This window comes from Hylaeus volcanicus, chromosome 3, assembly GCF_026283585.1.
Source record: "Hylaeus volcanicus isolate JK05 chromosome 3, UHH_iyHylVolc1.0_haploid, whole genome shotgun sequence".
Lineage (NCBI taxonomy): Eukaryota > Metazoa > Arthropoda > Insecta > Hymenoptera > Colletidae > Hylaeus > Hylaeus volcanicus.
The window spans coordinates 6855475-6874788 of NC_071978.1; the positions used below are offsets into that span (position 1 = coordinate 6855475).

General features: G+C 38.4%; 1 protein-coding gene across 4 annotated transcripts in view; it reads right to left on the bottom strand.

Moving 5' to 3' along the window:
• LOC128873098 (SAM and SH3 domain-containing protein 1-like) overlaps nt 1-19314 on the bottom strand; it is a 319957-nt gene that overhangs the window by 49106 nt on the left and 251537 nt on the right. For all 4 annotated transcript variants that reach the window (XM_054116374.1, XM_054116377.1, XM_054116378.1 and 1 more), the window contains 3 exons: nt 6010-6198; nt 5216-5376; nt 96-142 (listed from right to left, as the gene is read on the bottom strand). In XM_054116374.1, coding sequence (XP_053972349.1) covers nt 96-142; nt 5216-5376; nt 6010-6198 — 397 coding nt within the window. The remainder of the gene's footprint in view (nt 1-95; nt 143-5215; nt 5377-6009; nt 6199-19314) is intronic.

The following is a 19314-nucleotide window of genomic DNA, read 5'->3' on the forward strand; positions in this document are numbered from 1 at the left end:
TTATACGTTAATAAATTTACATTGAATTTTAAAGAAAATGGATTAGCGAATTTAAGCAGACAAAATGAATCTCTGAAGATTATTCAACGACTTACCATTAGGTGGGAACTCGTAGAAGAAGGCAGACCTCGGGCTCAGACAACTGGAAAAAAGAGATATTACGATTAGAATAAAAATATGCTAGTGATTAAAGAGAATACACTACATGTTACTAAATACATCCTTTCGAACATATTTAAAATAATATTGTATGTGATATTATTATGTTTGCTATTCTTATCATACTTAATATCACCTAATCTTCTCTATGAAAACAGATTTTTCCAAGCTAAATTTATTTTTGTCGTCAGTGTTAACTTTAAAATTTCTGTTTAAACTTATATAGAAACACACATCTTAACGCGCTTATAGAACTATATTTAATAGTTAATGAGTTTGAAACTGTTCATGGAGATTTAATCAAATGCATAAAAATTTGATTCATTACTAAATGTGATTTGTATTAGAATAGCTTTCACAATCGTTAGATACACAGACCCAGGGAACAACAAACAAGTGTGCAACGGAACAACGCTCGATATTCTGTCGAAAGTAGCGAAACCAACTGTCACGTTTGCTTCTACACACGGTATTTGTCCAAGTATCCCGGGTATTCGCGAGGGAAGAGGAGACCAGAGTGATCCCCATATAGTAGATTACGTTGGAATGCGCGCAGAATGATTTCCGCCTAAGGGTCGCGTTCAGTAAGACTAATCGCCTTATTGGTTCGATCCAGCGGTCCCCAGTCTATTGATCGTCCCTACAAAGCAATCAGCAGGGCTCACATGCCAGAGACTTGGCAATGGATGGCGATGTATCATCCACGTATCCGGACCCATCGTTCTGTAGTACTAACTGCGTACTAATGGCGGCCTTTGATGAAAAGCTAACATCTTAACAGACAAACTGCGATGCAATTCTGCTTTAGGTTCCTCTGCCACCGTCCGTGGACCACTCAATGCATCCTCTAACCAATCTCCTCCTATCGTTGGTGCATCTGTAATGGACGACTGCCCCGAGTGGTCCCTTGCCTCAACAGATTCATGAGTGTTCTACCGATCACAGTCAAATAAATAATGTCCGTTGCTATTAGCTAACCGTAATTTGACACTAGGTACAGTCGCTGAAGCAATAGGAAATTCTCTAAGGTTGGTCCATATGAAACGTTTATGGAAGTATAATCGCACTTGGTACTTCTCACGCTCCGTGTATTATGTCAAAATAATATTGTACATATTTTTCTCAATGAATGATTAATTTGAATGTCCCAGATTTGAAGAAATAATATATATATATTTTTTTTATTATAGTTTGATTTATTATTAAATGGGAATAAATTAAGGAACATCACAGTTTGCCCTATCCGTAGATATGAATGTTATAACAAAAGAAAATAAACTGTGTTGCTCACCAATGAAATGTCTAATATATGTTTATTTTATTATAACTTACTGAGGCATTATAAAGTATATAGTTGGCTTCATGAAAATACCCAGTTATGAGACAATGAAATGTTTCGACAATAGTTTTACGAAATAATAACCTATGGGGCCACGCCAGGGTACTGTGGCATTCAGTCTACAGTAAGCTAACGTTTAATTGGAAGCAGGGTATGAAAGCTTTTTGGTAGAACCTCCAGACGCAGTCTCAAGAGGACGAAGTTCTCGTTGCAAACTAGTGCCTAGCACCAGTATGAAAACAGAACTTTACGTTACAATGTTAATTGTTTATTTCTAATTAAGAACTTCCCTCATAGTTTACTACAAATGTAAATTTAATGAAAACTTTTTATGAAACTTTAATTCTCCCGTATGTCCTGGAGGGCTTCTATTAGGCTAGTCACTAACCTTAACGATTACACCAATTATTGTATGTATCTAGTTACTTTCATTCGGCTACTTTTAGAAATTTTCTAATTAATGTAAGGAATGCTAAATGATAAAGCCGGAGGGAATATTTTTGAAATAAAAGTATTGTACTTTTCTATGAAAAATATATTACATATATATTGTACAAGTAAAATGAAGAAAAGAAATAAGACATTGAGAAAAATATTAGACAACCTAGAACTCATCTATTCAAATAAAAACGACGTTCCAACGTCGTCTGCTTCAGTTAACAGATTAAGATCGCCAAGTTGCCCAATGTAGCTTGATACAGTTTCAGTATCGCGATCCACGAAAAGAAATGAAATAAATTGAGCAATAAACTCAAGTTTTCTTTGTGCCACTTTAAGTTAATACGATTGAGTAAAGTCATTGTTGATGGGCGACGAGCTGGCGACCACCTCTACTAGACCAGAACGCTTGAAAAGACAATAGATGTAACGACCTGAGATTTTCTACGCGTGAATGGGTTCCATTTCATCGCTGACATTCCATTCATGGCCCTAAGACGCGATGAATCATCTAATGGCCCTAGGACGAATACGTCATAATCATCAAACTCGTAAAATAAAAGGTTTTACCATTTCGTTAGCTGTCAGAAGATGTATACGTGTACATTTTTCCGAGAGACACATTTATAGTCAACAGCAGGACGGACATTCGGACATGGAAATAGAAACGGCACGTATTCGGTATGCCGCATTAACATGATTCGAGTATAATCACGTGCGAGACATTTGTTATAACGACTGGATTTATGTGCGAATCGCGGCGTTCGTCACTGCTGTGTCAAACCTGTACAGACGTTTATGAAAGTTTTCAATTTACATCTGCAATTTGCAGCCTAAGAGTTTAAACAGTTTCAAACTTAAAAATGTTTTCCAAAAAATTAAATTTGTTCGTGAAATTTCAATCTCGTCGCGTTAACTATTATCAGTCGTTTATAAAAGTTTTAAATTTAAGTCTGTTGTTTGTAGCTCGAGAATTTAAATAGCTTTGAACGCTGAGTATACAAATTTTGTTCAAAAATGTACCTCTCCTTATGGGGAATTTTAATTTTCATAAATTAACTGCTACCAGAATTACACTGTTATACTAATATTCTTCAAAACATCAATCAACAAGGATAAAAATGAAATAAAAAAATGAAAAAATGAAAGAAATTTCTTATTAATACAAAATACTCTCTACAAAATTAAACGAACAATTTATGCTATTACAAATTTGTAAGCACTGTAAGTAGCTCCATGTTTCTCCTTTAATCTTAAATTTAAAGAATTTTCAATTTTAAAATTCCAATTACTAACGACGGAGAAATTCTTCATGAGATTACAGTAGCAGAGAAAGTATATTCTTTATTCAAGGTTTTGTGATTAATTTGCAGTCGTAGAATGCATCATTAACGGTGTGACAAATGCGCATCACGCACTCGTGAGTATAGCCTCGAATAATTATTGCACGCGACCCATTCGTCACTTCAGCACGTCCATATCGACGCAAATGAGCTCTATGGCGATCCTGTAACTTATCAGATGCGACAACCGAGTAAAAAGATTACAGTGAAAGGATAAACATCCTCCGAAACATAACCTTTCGTAAAAACTTAATTAGTAGAAGCTGTTTCCACTGGCGAACGTGAATACGCCAATTGCAATGGCCCACCACCATTCTGTGTTTGTGTTGCAGAGCATCATGAAGTTTGTTACACGACCATAGTGAAATGGTTCATTTGGCGCAAATGTGAACTTTCTGAACGATACATTATATCTACAATCTGGAATTCACGTTCCATACACGTAAAAGTTAGATAAATTCAACATCGCTTGTAATTACTCTGAGAGTTTTGAATGCAACGTTTAATTACTGGATTTTAATCATTAAATGAAATTCTCATTTGGACATTAACCATGTATGAGTGCAACGAAATCTGCACGTAATTAGATGAGGTTAGTTTTAATTTCGAAGTTACGCGTAGAAGGGTAAATATACAGCAAGTTCTCTGATAATGAGAGACACGATATTTTCTTATGAAATATTTTATAATTGGTCATGTTAAAATGATCTGCCAATGTTATATTCAAGCAGATTATAAACGTTAAGGATTCAATGCAAAGGAATTATATATCTCGTACAAAATTAAATACATTATCAAGTGATGCTGCTCATCTAATTATCCTTGCTGTACACAGTTAATAGAAATGGCGCACACACTTTTGAAATTTGTTATCGAAAGTAAAAGAGGGCTTGAAATTTTTACGAAAACTTAATGAATTTGCGATGGATCATCAGGACGATCAATGTGGACCGCGTTACCGTATAATATTTACTCATCGTGTGCCATCCATGGAATTAATGTACACAGGCGTATAATTAACTCAGTCAAGCGCTCGTCAATCGATTGTTACCCCAAAATAATTTTGTGCTGCTTACACACGGGAATTGGATAAACTCCGATATCCACTTATACATTTATTCTACGAGTAACGGCCCCAATTAGTTTATATTTCATTAACACCATCAACTGAGAACATGTTTACCGGATAGAATGAAAAGTATTCCACGGGGAACTCGGGATGCCGACTACTTTTCAAAGTGAAATAATAGACTTAACGATTTGCAGCTTGCGGAGGGAGCAGAATGAAAGTTGCGAATAAACAAATGTGTACACAATTCGTTATATGTATTTAGCATACATTGGAAATGAACAGTGAATTACATTACCAAACATGTCGCGTATTAGAATATTTTGTGAGATGTAATAGTGTTTGTTTGATTTCTCATATTTATAGTTAACACAGACAATTTTTAATTTTTGATGTTGTTTCAGTATCTGTGTTTTTAGTTTTAAGATTAGTCTGTATAAATTAATATTTGTCAAGCGCCATCAATTCACTATCAGATCTTTAGATAACAGAGCAAACATGAATGTTTTTATAACAAATTACAGATTACTTAATTTTCCTAATTATTCACTTCGCTAAAGATTTTGTTATTCTTGGCGAGTAATTACTTTTAAATTTAGAAATATAAAATTAATTAAAAATAGTTCATTCTTGCTAAAATATAATTCTATTTAAGTCCAATCACTTATCATGATTCGACAACTGAGTTCAGATAATAATTTACTCCAAGCATTATTTATAATTTTTCATTCGAATAAAACGCGCCTAACCCCGATTTATGAACGTATCGTTACTTCCTCGATCCGTAAAAGGAAGAGGACATTTACGTCTCCAATAAATGGTCTATAAAAACGGTAATGACCGTGCAACATGAAAACGGATTCTTACCTTTGATAAGGCTGTTGAAGTCCAGCCGGCGTCATCGCAGTGGTATTTTGTGCGGCGAGTGCAAGCTTTTGTTGTCGATGCTGAAGCATCTGCCTGCTGAAAACTCCGTATCCGAACCCATAGATTTCGTCCTCCTCCTTGTCGCTGAGACAGCTCGAGGGCTGCACAAAAATCGAGAACATTCTCTCGTTTTTTTGCTCTTACTTCTTTCTACGGCTAGAGCCACCAAGTTCTGCTTGCGTGGCATTAGAGGCTATCATTTAACGGAACTGGAAGGGGGGGCCCGATAACGTCTTTGCTACGATGTGTAGAGTCTCGATTAAGGGATACGCCATGTTGGAAGCGTACGATAGTTGTGGTTCTTTAAACATTATTCCTTATAGAACTGCACGGTCGAAAATTTTATAGGATTCACGTTGGATGAATATGTATTCTTTGTAGAGCGGAAAAATATTTTTATTTTTTTTTTGAAAAGCATTAAAAACAAATACATCACTTGTTGAGGACAAGAATAATATCAAATTCTTTTGTTTCCAACGAAAATCACACGTTATCTCGGCATTAATTGTAACAAATTGTTCGTGTTATTCAACGTGAACTAATTTCTCTGAACGCCTTACGGTGAAACACGAACAATAGAGACCGTGAAATAGGTGTAATTACGGTAACGTACGTAGGAGAGAATTCCGACGGAGTTAAAGAACAAAGAGGGCAAAATAAAAGAGACTCATAAAGATAAATAGAAAGGACAGAGACGAGATCAAGGTAGGAGAAAAAAAGACGGATTTACTCACCGAGTATTTTCCAGGCACGTAAATGGGCTGTGAATGACTGGTGGTGAGTTGAGTGTTGGGCATTCGGGGGGAAGCATTTGTTTCACGGCGGCGTAGCTCCTCGAGTGGCTCCAGGACGTCTCCGTAATGTGTTCTGAAGAGGTCTGCATATCTTGAAGCAAGCCCCTCCAAGTAACCCCTCTCACCTTCCTGAAACAGGCATTCGAAAAAAAAAACGAACGTCAGCCGGTGCCTTTTCACATATAGGTGCAATGTCGTGCAATGACTGTCACTATAAACGTCTCTTAAAAACTAATGAAGTCTGAGAGGAACTGGTTGAAACAGGAGCAGCATTCATATATTTCATGAGTGGGACATCGAAAATATTCATTTCAATATATGAGCCGTTCACTGCACAAATTGATTAACTCTATTTTTCGAAAAATCTTAAATTTAAGTGTCAAAGCACTTGATATAGTCAACTTTTTATATTTATAATAATTTTCCTGAATAATAAAGATTAACACCATTAAACAACAAAATTCTTTCCGCTATTGAATAATAAATAATTTCTTTCAGAGGACATTTTGATCGCATTTCTACACCATTTATTTTATGGAGTTAATTTGTGCAACGAACGGGTCATTTTTGTATTCAAATGTTAATAAATTGCCCGAGTTACCAGGAAAAATTATTTTTTATTGCGAATAAAAATTACCGTAGCATTTATCCATACGAGCCTTACTACCTAATAAAAGAGAAAAATTATTTTCAAGAGTCGATCAGATACAAAAGCGAATTGACTGTCGTGTCTGACCATCACTCGCTGTTTCTACTTAAACTGTTCTTGCAAGAATTGATGGACGGACTGTTATCATCTGCTTCAAACGGTTTCAACTATTTACAAAGGAGTAAGTCTGATGCAAAATGTACAATACATACTGTTGTTATTAATAACAATCGCCAATTTAAGTGGAAGTAACAAATAACGAACCGAAACGTTGTTCAAATTTTGTTTCACACGACGACGAGTCTGTGTACTATTCGAGAAGATTGCCCCGGAAAGCGCGCCGAGGAGAAACGAGAAGCCGTTAAAAAACGAGGAGAAAGAGGAAAAACAAGATGGAAGAGAAAAGCAAAGAATCGGCTTACGGCGTTGGACGGAAGTTACATTAATATTTCAGAATTCCACTTTTGCTGGTGCTCGATTCGGCTCGGTACTGTCCATGTAAAAGCTAAGTCCTTTTCTTTCATGGCTTTAAGAACGGACGAAAAGAAGTTGGTAAAAGTGAAGGAAAGGGAGAAGAAGAATACTTTCTCCATCGTTAGTCTGCCTCTATTTACACTATAAGCGTTCTTCATCCGTGGCGCCCACTACAGTCATACAACCACTAGACTATTGCATATTTCATGAATTTTTCCAGTCCAATTCGACGCAATTCTGTTTTCTGCAATTCTCTACTCGAAATTTCCGCTTCTATTTTTCGGTGAAAATTTGTTTTCAGCATATTGTAACGTACCAAAAAACGGTAAAACTTTGAATTAAATTCTTTTTCGATATTTTGTATTCTTTAGAAAGTGTTCGAGATATGTAATACGAAAATAGGAAATTTATTTTCAGAATTGCTAGGTTGTTTCCAGTCATGGGTCGTTGGGTCAAACAAATAGTAGTTACGTTGTTGGTATTGCTACATTTCAGACAGAGTACAAATTATTTCGAATTTTCGAGTTACACAATTTAATTTGTATACAATAAATGTAAGTGATATCTAAAATAAATAATAGTTTGTTTAGGAAATTCCGTAAAATTTGTTCCTGAATATAATAATTTCCGTTACCCAAAAAATAAATTAACACCCAAAATAATTAAGAATAAAATAAATGTGAAATAAAAAATCATGTATAATCCTACGTACAAACCCAGAAGCAAAGAAACCCGATCAAAACAAATATTACTTTGATAGAATTAATCGTGGAAGGTTCCCTTATGCGAAGTTAATTGCATTCATCGCTTTGACGATACACGATATCGAGAAATAATGAATTCCGTGTTACGAAAGTTCGTGAATTTCATATCTGAATTTCATGTTTCGAACCGGTACACGGTGCGTTCACAAGCACAAGGCTGGGATTGACGTATAACGAAGTTTACAGTTCAAGTGCATCACAAAAATTCACGTGCACGCCAGCGTATATTTTCAGTGCGAGTTGGGGGGCGGCCGCAGAAATGACCCAGTCATATGCAGAGATACACAGTCAGTCCAGAACCACTCATAAGTTTTCGGACGAATAATTCTTTGCTAGGATGCAATCGTTGATGTCATACAATGGCGGGCCGAAATTCGCGAAATTTATGCAGCCGTAACTCAGCGTTTCTTTATCGGCCTTTATTTCTGCCAACTACTGAGAACTCATAAATACTTCCTGGTAAAGTTATTTTTCCACAGAGCACCTTGAACGATCAACGTTTAAATTGGCACGAAATTCGGTAGCATACATTCGATTTCTAATTGAAATGTAATAATTTAAATTCGATCCTTATCAGAATTTCTTAACTTGAATGTATTAGTATATTTTTGATAACCTCTATAAGAGGTTCTAAGCTTTGACAATATTACACGTGACTTCAAAAGTATACGTGGCGGAATCTTTTTAAATATATAAAATTAAACGAATTTTTTGAATATGGTATAAAGAAAGTGATAATTAATTTAATCACTAAGGAGGCTGGTTGTTCCAACTTTCCATACTGATTGATGTCATAAATATGAACATATTTTTTGTCGCAAAAACAGAAGCTCTTCTCGTTAAATTGGATTTATTTCGACGAACTGAAATATCCGCATTTCAAAATTCACATTAAAATATTGACTTCACTCGTGGATATGAATGAAATATTTATCGTCAAATTAAAACGTTCAATCTTGCTCATTTTATGATATTAATTATTTGAGATTACTTCAACACTGCATTCGGAGAGTGTATATTATTTTCGTGGTATAACGGATTGGTTGAATTAATTATGTAAAATCGACCGAAAAACTCGTCAATTTCGGCGTACTTCTCGCGACATTTTAATTAATTACTCAGAAAATAATTGGAATTGGAAATGGAACCACGAATAAAACATGTTCGGACTCTTTTGAAGAATTTTTGTTTCGATAACAAAACAATTATAGTCTACCTCGATTCGTTGTATCGATGCATAATTTTCTTAATAATTCCTGATTTTAAAAAGAAGGTTTAGACGCTTTAGACCAAAGGCATATTAGTGACACGGTTCAAAGACCATCGCGTTATTTTTGGATAACTTAATAATCTCGTACGTGGATTGGTTCAGCTGCACGTCGAAATAGTCAAAACAAGAGATCAAAATATCAAGAACTACTCGTTCTGGAGCTGATTGATACTGTACTGTCAAACAAACGCAGATGTCAATAAAGCAGACAATGGGATCAGCGGAACGTGCAATCGCACAATTCAATACGTATTGGATCACGGGACGTTCGATGAATCAAGGGTTGGAGTGGTCTCATCAAAAGCAAAGGCGTCAAACGTCAAAACTTCATTACGGTATAAACTATCCCAACGCGTCTCGATCCACGGTTTTCAGACCATTCCTTTTAGTCAAGAGGCTAAAGCAATATTTTATTAAATTTATTGTAATAAAAGCAGTAATATTATTCTCAAATCAAAAAATATTATTGGGTTGTCTGGAAAGTCTATGTCGACTTTTGGTAGGTGGTATAATGCTGACTTAAACCTCCCTTATTTTTACACAAACAGCAACATATTTCAATTCAATCAAAGGCAGCTTTCATTCATTTCTAAAAAAAAACTATCTACCTTGAAAGCCTATATTCCCTAAACAATTTCAAAAGCAGCAAAATGATGACATAAACTCCCCCTATTTCCTCAAGAATTGGAATGTATATAAAATTCTCGAGGTCGAGTACAAAATCCACGGAAGGTAAGCTTCGATGGAGTGGACACGGGCAAAAAGTGTTTACGAAGTTCCCAGCTCTAAGAAGTGCAGAGGTCCACGGAGATTGACAAGTTTGAGAACCACTGATCCACTCGTAGATCGATGGGAAGGTGGAGAAGATATTAAAGGGAACGACAAAGAAGCGTGAAAGATGAAACGACAGAACGAATTATAGTTGTACCATCCCTCCCTTTCTTCCTTCGTTCCCATTCTTCCATTCTCGCAGCTTTATCGATAATTCGCTAGTATTAATTAACATTCCAATCCGCCGGTTTAATATGACAGACCCCACTGCCTCGTATTTCCCCTTGCAGTTCTTGCACCCCTTGTACCCTCCGCCGCCGTCCCTCTTCTTAGGTCACCCGTTTTTCTCTGTCTCTCGTTTAGCTTCCATCGTTTTCCTTCGGTGGGCTTAACGATCAAACTGAAACTTTCGAGGCGACAGCACATAAAGCGAACGAATTTTCCACGGCGGCGTAACTCTTTGAAACTTTACTACTCCGTAAATTAAAATTTCATCCGTGAACGGATAATCGAGTGGTGATTAAAGCTCGTTTTATCAAGACGACCCCGATCATCCGAGGGGGACACGACTGATTCGATTCTGTTTCACGTCGACGACCCCCTGTTTGGGCGAATTCTAACCAGTTCGCCGTTCGTGCACCCCCTCTTTCCTCGAAGAAACCTTTCAGCTGCGCGAACCTTTGAGGAGACCCTTCTTTTTCATTGGAAATAGCGTCTGCATTATTTTTAAGGGGGATAAAGGTATCTGCGTGCAGGAGGAGTTATGATTTGATTAGCGATGTGGACTACGTGGGGTTGTTACTTTTTTTTATGGTTGAAACGGTGGTAGTTGGAGACTAAACAAATTTAAAAACTTTAGTGTGCTCTATGTGAAAGTTATTATATTAATTTTTATGGTTTCTTTTTATATAATTTATTTGAGGTATAGAAGATAATAGAAAATATGTACGAAATATTTGGAAATAACCAATGATATGTTATATGGAAGTGACTCGCTTCAAGTGAGTATAATATACGTAAATATATGAAACTATTTATTTTTTTAACAATTTCAGAAAGAGCAAAATACTGATTTAAACCTTCCTCATTTTTACATGGACAGCGACACATTTCGGTTTGATCATTTAACTATTCTACTTCTTATAACGATAGAAAATATAAATTGATAAACATAAACTACGTATATCATAGGAACAGCAAAGTGAGAAAACAAGGTAACAATAATATTGAAAATGTCATCACGACTTTATAATCAAGCGTTTTTCAGAAACGGCGTACCACCTGTCAGGAGATGTACAATATAAAACACAAATTGCTGTAAAACTGGCTTCGCTGACGGTTTGGGGCGCGAGTGACGTCAACTTTTTAAAATAAGCTCTGTTCGTCAAAGGTAACATCTGCTCTTTTTAAATCACCGAGAACGACGGGATGGGACGCGGATATTGGTTAATTTAAAAAGTCTCTCGGTTCATAGAGGGCAACGGTAATCGGTTCAAGTGTTCGATCGGTTTCAGCAAAGTGACTGAGCTAACGACACCCACACGTTCCGGGTCAATCCTTTGGGCGACGTTGGCGCCACTTCCCGTGTCCTTTGCAGATGGTCCCGCAAGTTATAAACTCATAAAGCGCATCGATCCGAGAAACATAGAAGTGAAGCCAACAAATTTCTGTTTAATTAGTAGCTACGGGCAGATACCTTGATCTTGTTATTCGAAACTTCATCCATAGGAAAAATTCAAAAGAAAATGTTCTTTATAATCCTCAAGGCTGTAGTTAAATATTATTAATCTGTACTAAATCGATAAAAACAATCCAAGAGAAAATGTCTTTAACAACGCTTGAACCTAAAACTCGGTTTCGAGTATCCTTCTTTCAGTATTATGTCTCCTGGCTTTATTTTCATTAAAAAATAGAATTTGTTCAATGGTCCTAAAAGGTTATAAATATTGTTGAGCTTCAGGAACGTGTACGTGCCTTTCACAAAACGTATGCTACGTCCCTAATTAGCATCACTCGATAATACCGGGCTATAAACGAAAATTCAGACCTCTAAAGCCTGAATATCTTGGTACGCTGACTTTAAGAGTTCACCGTCTGCGATGCAATAACTTGGAAATAAAACGTTTCACTGCAGGGAGGGCGAATGGGTGTACGTAAACCTGCTCGTCACCTGCTTCCTCTCCCAAGCTATGTTGCATGCTACAGAGAAAACGCTGTACAACTCACGGTTGGACCTTTTTACCTTTTCCTCAGACTGCAGCCGCTCCCTGCTCGAGAAGCAAAACCGATTTGCGCTCTCGGTCACTGAACGCCAACTTCGTAGGACCTTTACTTGCAAAATCTGTACTTAAGCTCCATGACGTCTATTATACGACGTACCTTCGAGCATTTGAACAAATTTAGATCGTTCGTGTTTGTAGTTCTATTCAGAGTTATTATATTTATATTTAACACAAAAGTTCATTGTTATATTGTATACAAGTATTGTTAAATTAAATTGTATTTATCATACTTATTCTAATATATGATAATAAGCTTTAAATTTCAAACCTATTATTTAGTTTAGTCAAACTTTTTCAATAGTCATAGAGGGTACGAATATTTATGGGATTGACTACATATAGTGAATAGATAAAATACAAACATACACGAATGCTATACAGTGATCAGAATATCTCTAATAAACAATAAAATGTAACAAGTGCGAACGAAGTCGAGCTGGAGCGTACATAGGAAATGAAAAAGAACGAAAGGACTAAAAACAGAAAGGGGGTGCCGGTCGATAAAGATGACGTAGATCGGACGGATTCAACTAACCAGAGATGTTAACCGCGCAAACTGCCACAATCGTCTGAAAATTTATTTTACATGAGCCACGGGGCAATTCCTATTGACTCGTCGTAATCGCTTGGACAGACCGGCGGAGAGGATGGGGGTGAATCGACTAGCAGAACACAGAAGAGTGGAAGGAAATTGAAAAGTTAAGAAGCTACCCCCTCCGCGTTCACCGTTCCCTTGCTCGTGGAGTTTAACCGCGTATTGCAAGACGACTTTGCCCACCTTCTCTTTCATCGTTTTCACCCTTCCTCTCTGCTCTCTGCTTAACCCCCCGGGCTCCTATCTTTACATCTTCTCTTCGGGACCGTGCTCGATCGTCACGCACGCTTCTCGACTACGGCTCCCTTCAAAAAAAAGTTCCGCCCAAGCTTTTATATATGCAGCCCCCGCGATTGCAAACGAAGTGCGACGGGATAGTGTTTCCGATAAACTTTCGCCGATTGAATCCTCGAGACTTCTCGACTGTCCTCCTTCCGCGCTTACAACTTCCCGACGACGGTAAATTACGTGGTCACTGTAAAACGGTTTGCAAGAAGAGACGAATTCAATCTACGCTTGTTGATCAAAGTTTCAGAGACGCCGTGGAAAGACTTTTCTGTTTTAACTCGTTAACCGTCGGCGTCATGGGTGACGGGGCTTTTCATTAGGGAACTTAGGGGAATTAATTCTGTAGGTGAGGGGTTCCAGAAAATAGATTTAGGTTTTGTGCACTTGGTAGAATGTTATAAACATGAATAATATGGCACATGTTCGATTATACAAATTACAGTATATATAGTCTTGAATTTGATAGGGTTAATATACATGTATTAATATATATACATTTATACATACATAATATACATTTGTCAAATTTGTCAATTTGTGTGTATTTCTATTATACTAGTATTCCAGTAATTCGACCGATGTTGATTCGATAAGTTGTCAAAATAACGTATGCATCAAAGGCATTATGGTATCACTGTGTAGAGATTGTCGTAGCGATCGAAACAAGCAGCATCGGTATGAACTGTCGAGTTGACGCAGGAATTTAGTAACAATGCTGCCAACTCGCGTTGATTGATGCCTTCGTGCGTGCACCCTTTATTTACACAAAGAGCCACTTGCGACTCGCATGATTATCACTTGACGCGTTACACGCTTGTTGAATGTAGGATTAAGTCAGATGAAGGATGCAGCAGTTTCTCGGTGACTTGTCCTGGCTACCTAACTAGGAGCTTTATCAAATGGAAATATGTAGTACATTTGGTAATGATAATATTGTCTTAGTCTGTAGCCTAGCTAGGTTATCTAATAATATTCAAAGAAATAAGACTGTGGAAGGATTTTATTTAACTTATTGAACTTCCTAAGCTTAACAGGCTTCAAAATGTATATCTTCAAAATCTGATAAAGTAACAATATTCTAGGCACTGCAATAATTGCAATAATCTCCACTTCACTTGTAAATCCTACATATTAGGTTCCTGAAATATCCCGAAATATAAGAATATTTGACCTGTCTCTGAAATAAATCCAATCTTGAACTAGATCTAGCAGCTTTAACGATCGAATGAGTGAATATCAAGTCGCTTAAGGTCTTACAAAAGCACAAAAGAACGTCAAAAAGCTGACCTATTTTAGCCTACATTTATGATTGCTACTTTACCTCCAAGTCTACTGACACTTGTCTTCCCCCTAAAAATATCAACATTCCCCTTGCCCGTTACGATCCACCCTCACCCTTCGCTTTTCACCATCTCGCACATTCGATAATGCGTACGCTGATATTATCCATTAGTTCCGACAGCGTTATCTCCTCCAGAAACCGTCACCTGGACCAACGGAAGTCATCATCTCGAAGACGTTCGACCGAACGAACATCGATTTTCACGCCCGCTAAGATTTATCGTCGATTGTATTGTCCCGTGGACAAGCGTCACTCTTCATTTGCTTAAGCCTGAAGCGCGAAGTAGTAGGTAGGCATTTCACGATAATTGGGTGGCCTGAGGGGGATTCTCCTGGCGAGACGGAATTATTTTCGGATAGCCCTTCAACGACCGTTGCACCCGCCATTAGTGCAGCCACAGCTCCCAACGTATTCATTCCCACCCTCATTATTTACATATACTTCATGCGCTCGCCCCCTCCCCCCTTTCCCTCGGGCCCGCCCCTCTCCATCGCTCCCTCTTTCGTCGATTACGAAATGTAATTCGTGAAAAGCGAGGTGAGGCGAAAATCGGTGCCTCCTCTGTCGCCAGACGTCATTCAAATTCATCGTTAATCGAGTACCAGGTCAGAGAGGGAACAACGCATTTTGATCGAAATTGTGCACCCATTATATTCCCATCCCTCCGCGCGCTGCGTTTCGACGAACCAAGGCGTGGGAAGTATTCTAATGGGACGAGACAGGCGAGAAATCGAACCGCCGCCGATACGCAACCGATTTTATGAATACTGCAGAAACTCGTTTCAAAGTTTCGCGCCGCGGCCATTCCCGTTTTATGAGTCGTAAAACATGCATCACCCGCTAAAAACCTGCGAATTCTCCTCAGAACATTGCGCGTTGCACGGGTAGCACGGCTTCTTGGTACTTTGCGCCTGGCTCCGTATCGCCAAGGGGGCCCTGAACTCGATTATCGCAAAAATGATGAAACTTTGGGAATATAAAGCGGATATCTTGACGAAAGATAAAGCTGAAGGGAGAACGAAATCGACCCTGGGTGATTCAGCTGGTTCTCGTGGTTTGTTTCTGTCTTTGTAGAAGATACGAAAGTTTTGGAGAAGGCTTGGGACTTTTTAAGGGAGACATTTTGTCGAGTGGTACCACTCGTTTATGTTGTGGTAGAAATTTATATTCTCTCAGGAGAAGGAAATATAATTTCAATGTGGGTATCTTCAAGATTCTATCTTGGTCTTCGAAGGTTGGTGACGTAGAGCAACGTTTCCCGTTATATGAGCTCGGTTACTTCAAAGGGGTACTGCTGGCGTATCGAAGTGTCAGCTAATGTAAAATAAATATTTTTATCATTTTTGTTACACCTGTATGAGAGTATTATCTATGGAATAAGCAGAATTTCCTGGTGAAGATGAGCTATATGTATAATTCATATTATTTTCAACTTTGTATTACTAGACCCTCAATGCTGCTAGTCCTGGAGTTCGCATACCAATTATTTGGGAAAAAATTGTTTCCATAACCGAGGGAAGTGCTCGTTTGAGTTCGTCCAGGAAATGAATTATCGTTGAACGAATTCGCGTTTCGGACGTCGCCGTTTCAAACAAGAAAATTACGGAGCCGTGAATGTAATTTTCACAGCAAGATGGCGTAAAGTAAAAGCGAAGTATGACGAGGAGGAGGTCGACGAGTAATGCGCAGCAGACTGGTCTAGGAAGGGCAACGGTGTAGTGGGTGGTAGGTATTTCATTCCTTTTCAGCTCGACGAAAGTCTCGCCGTCAGAATTTCGGCATCAGGCTTAAGAGTCGACACCTTAATCTCTACTTGCCCGACCGATCCTTCATTCTCCGCCATCTGTCTGCCTTCCTTTCCTTCCAGCCTCTTCTCTTTGGTCTCTTATCCTTGTACCGACGTCTTCTGTCTACATTATCCGAATCGCTTTTTTTTTTCCTCCGTGTTTCGACCCCTTCGCAAAGCATCGAGGCTTCTCTCCACCCTTTTTCAAGTATTCTGCCCATAGAACCGCGGAATTTTTACGCAACCCTGGCGGTTAAGGACGTCCAAGAGGAAATCGTGAAAGAAGGAGGGAAGAAGGAGCTCTCCTGATGCTACAGACCACTAAAGCTTCTTGTCTGAAAGACTCGAGAAATTGACGTGCATTTTGACCGGGCGTACACTCTCTTTGATGTCCGGAATACGATGGAATTTATTTTGGCAATTTTATTAAGTGTGGAAATTTATTCCCTGAATTTTCATGGGTAAGCGTACTATTTATTTTAAAAGCAAAACTGTACAACTTTTAAACTTCCCTTAGTGACATTTTCGAAGAGAATATAGTTGTAAAACCAAATTTCGAAGCAATCTGTGTAATTAAGGCAGATAATTAATTTCTACATCTTACATTTACGTGTCATTTTAATTTAGTTTATTATTTTACGAATGCATCAATTATTTAACAGCGAAGTACCACATTTATACGATCAACCCGGCGAATGTATTTATAATTTATGACCGATTGATTTTCTTGTGACAACGTTGCATTGTTTCACTTAATCCCAGCTTATGAAAAATTATTGCCTGACATTTATTGATTTTTGAATTCATGTACCTGTAATTTTAAACGCGAACAGGAAGTAATAAATGAGCCGTAATTTGGATACTGAATTAAGCTATCTTGGCCAGTTTAAAATATGTGACGTATTATGTGAGGCTTTGCTTTACTTTCGGATTATGTATAGAATGATAATTTAGAAGCCTGATTTTCAAAATACGCTATTTAAACACTAGGCAACGTTTTGTGCCACTGACAGTACATTTACCAGAGGGTGCTCCTCAAAGTAGGAATGAAAATTCTCTTTGCAAACGCTGAAATCGCTTCACCCAGACACTATACCTCGGAAAATCTTTCCTCGATCTCGAACGTTTCCGTATAAAAATGATATACACCGAAAAGCCACAGGTAAGAGAACGATGCACCTGGAGATACCCAGCCAGCTGTCTGACTAAATTTTAATCAGAAAAATGCATTGCTCATTGTTTCGACAGTCGTTTCGCGGATAGACCTGCGAGCCTGAGAAGCTGTCAGAGGGTTTCGCTGCTGGATGGATACGCTGCGGGTGAAAAATAAAGCTCGGGGGTGTGAGCGAGTACGCACAGAGAAGATGCGAGAGGATGATTCGGACGAGCGTTCGAGTGTACGCTGTGAAGAACGGCCGTAGGAGAGAGAGAACCTGGGGTACACGGTGAGCGCAGGAATGGATTGTAGCATTGTTAAGTGTAGCAAGCTCAGCCTTGAAAAAAAAGCGCTATTGTCAGTTTAGCGCTCGTTCCCCTAGTCTAAACGGGCTTAAAGTCTTCGCACAACCGGAAAACTTCCTTCTTTTTTCCCCTCTTTGCCTAATAGCTTCATCCAACGCGTCTCTCTTTCGTCTGTTGTCTCTTTCGCCAATTTCTACGCCCTTTCTGTTGCTTCTCGCTGTCGGTGAGAGACTTTTGGCATTGTGACTTATTCGTGTTCTGTCGCGACACGATAGCTTCCCCGAGACTTGTCCGAGCGTTCAAACGCCCGCTGACACGAATTATGGCACGTTGACTCGGACCACAGCGCTACACGGCCGAGGCGATGATTCGTTGATAAACGCGGTAAACAGTCACGTGGAAAAACGTAGGAGTACGTGTTTGGTCTTGGGGCTTGAATTTTCAACCATTAAATGGCGGAGCTTTCTCATTGGTGAGTTTGATTCGAAAACTTTGAGCTTATAACTGAGAATCTTGTAGAAATAGTATTGAAATTAGTAGTGATTGGTGAATAGACAGAATTGTAGTGAAAGTAGAAGAATGTAGATGTGAATAGAACATGAAAACCAATAGGATATCGGCGATGACGTACAACATTATTGCAATTATTGTACCACTGATTATAGCTATTTATATATATGTGTGTACTTCATATTGACTGCTTATGTTTATTTTTATTATGTATAAGATACCTACGATTATTAATAATAATTTTAATTTTATTTTTACCTCGAGATGATATTTGCGAAATTTAGGAACCCTTATGAGCTTTTTGATAGTCCTGGGCAACATGAATTATTATAACAAAACTAATAAAGAAAAAGTAAAGTAAACCCCTCTGTTTACCTTCTCTCGCCAATTTCGATCTGTGATTCTTGAAACGAGATTTGAGGTATAGCAAGTTCTTCGGGAGAATGTTCTGGCCGCGACACGATAGTTCCGGGCGACTTGTCCACTTCTGTGACAGGAATCTGGGCACGTTGACACGTACTAGCACGTTGACGTCTGCGAAATGCTGTTCCACTTAAGTTTGAACGTTGCGACGCGTTAACGTAAACGGAACGACGTTTGATTGTCATCCGTTCTGTACACCGCGCGATTCGCGTTCGTAAACTTGATAAAAATGGCTATACACGTCTCGAAGACCGTCAAATCTCCGCTTCTCATGTTTCCCTTCAGCGCTTTGCCGGCTTCTCCCTTTCTTCGGCCGCGTTGGACCAAGAGCCTTTTTCATACACACCACGGTCGCTTCTGTCTGATCAAAACGCCCGACGCATTTCTATAATTCTTGCGAAAAGAGGCTCTTTAATTTCCAGAAGTGAAACGTCTGAGGAGGAAATGGATGAAAATTTGGCGACTTTTTAGTTGCCCGTGCGCGTTTATTTTTGTTTTGACTGCTTGATGAAAGTGTCCGTACGTTTTGTTGGGAGTAGATCTGAAGTCAAGGAGAGAGGAGAGAGGAGAGAGGAGAGAGAGAGAGAGAGAGAGAGAGAGAGAGAGAGAGAGAGAGAGAGAGAGAGAGAG